The sequence below is a fragment of the Poecilia reticulata genome, linkage group LG19, assembly GCF_000633615.1.
Source record: "Poecilia reticulata strain Guanapo linkage group LG19, Guppy_female_1.0+MT, whole genome shotgun sequence".
Taxonomy (NCBI): Eukaryota; Metazoa; Chordata; class Actinopteri; order Cyprinodontiformes; family Poeciliidae; genus Poecilia; species Poecilia reticulata.
Window position 1 is genome coordinate 75902 of NC_024349.1, and position 1593 is coordinate 77494.

The 1593-nt window shown below is 57.8% G+C and overlaps 1 protein-coding gene across 1 annotated transcript in view; it reads left to right on the forward strand.

Annotated features, from left to right (window-relative positions):
• The window catches only part of trrap (transformation/transcription domain-associated protein), a gene marked incomplete at its 5' end in the record, with an annotated part of 63080 nt that overhangs the window by 5355 nt on the left and 56132 nt on the right, over positions 1-1593 (forward strand). Inside the window, 6 exons of the mRNA XM_017310672.1 lie at positions 5-152; positions 257-354; positions 441-635; positions 724-915; positions 1003-1168; positions 1261-1568. Coding sequence (XP_017166161.1) covers positions 5-152; positions 257-354; positions 441-635; positions 724-915; positions 1003-1168; positions 1261-1568 — 1107 coding nt within the window. The remainder of the gene's footprint in view (positions 1-4; positions 153-256; positions 355-440; positions 636-723; positions 916-1002; positions 1169-1260; positions 1569-1593) is intronic.

Consider the following 1593-nt stretch of genomic DNA (forward strand, 5'->3'; position numbering starts at 1 on the left):
GGCTCCGCCGTCGGCCACGCCCTTCGACCGACCGGGGGAGAAGGAGGACAAACAGACTTTCCAGGTGTCGGACTGCCGCAGTCTGGTGAAGACCCTGGTGTGCGGAGTCAAGACCATCACCTGGGGCATCACTTCCTGCAAAGCCCCAGGAGGTGAGCTGCTCTTCCAGGATGAGACTAAACGGCAGTTAGTTCGGTCAACAGTCCTGGGATTTGTTGTGAATTTTATGTGAAACTTGTTTCCTTCTGTCTTTCAGAAGCTCAGTTCATCCCCAACAAGCAGCTCCAGCCGAAGGAGACGCAGATCTACATCAAGCTGGTGAAGTACGCCATGCAGGCCTTGGACATCTACCAGGTACCAGCTGGAGCTGCAGCGGCTGGCTGACTGACCCAACAACCAATGAGTCGCAGTGTGTTAAGGCGGTTGGCTCTGTTGCTCAGGTCCAGGTTGCCAACAACCAGCAGACGTATATCCGGGTGGCCAACTGCCAGACGGTCCGCATGAAGGAGGAGAAGGAAGTTCTGGAGCATTTCGCTGGTGTCTTCACCATGATGAACCCACTGACCTTCAAGGAGATCTTCCAGACCACCGTGCCCTACATGGTGGAGAGGATCTCCAAGAACTACGCCCTGCAGGTGCCTCTGAACGCGCCTCCTTCCTGCTGCTCAGGGTTCAAATGTCTCTGGGGTCGTTGCTCACATCTCTGCTCTGACTGGTTCCCAGATCGTGGCCAACTCCTTCCTGGCCAACCTGTCCACGTCGGCCCTCTTTGCCACCATCTTGGTGGAGTATCTCCTGGAGAGGCTGCCGGAGATGGGCTCCAATGTGGAGCTGTCCAACCTCTACCTGAAGCTCTTCAAGCTGGTGTTTGGCTCCGTCTCACTGTTTGCTGCTGAGAACGAGCAGATGCTGAAGGTACTTCCTGCTGCAGCGCCACAGCAGAGCCAAGCATCCCCMTCCGCTCGTCWGAGCATCAGTAACACTGTTTGTTGTTCTCCTCAGCCTCACCTGCATAAGATAGTGAACAGCTCCATGGAGCTGGCCCAGTCCGCCAAGGAGCCCTACAACTACTTCCTGCTGCTACGCGCCCTGTTCCGCTCAATCGGCGGCGGCAGCCACGACCTGCTCTACCAGGAGTTTCTCCCTCTGCTCCCCAACCTGCTGCAAGGTGCAACATGGCTGCCTCTCCTCAGGGCCCATTCATGTTGTTTGTAACGGCCGCTGGTGGAGAAGGTTCACCCAGTGCTTTACTTCCTCCAGGCCTCAACATGCTGCAGAGCGGCCTCCACAAGCAGCACATGAAGGACCTGTTCGTGGAGCTGTGCCTGACGGTTCCGGTCCGCCTCAGCTCCTTGCTGCCCTACCTGCCCATGCTGATGGACCCCCTGGTGTCTGCGCTTAATGGCTCCCAGACTCTGGTCAGCCAGGGCCTCCGCACCCTGGAGCTGTGTGTGGACAACCTGCAGCCCGACTTCCTGTACGACCACATCCAGCCGGTCCGGGCCGAGCTCATGCAGGTGATGGTTTGGACCTGCTGGAGTCTACAGACTCATCCGCCTCCGACAGATGTACTCTGATAGGCTGGGCTAGCAC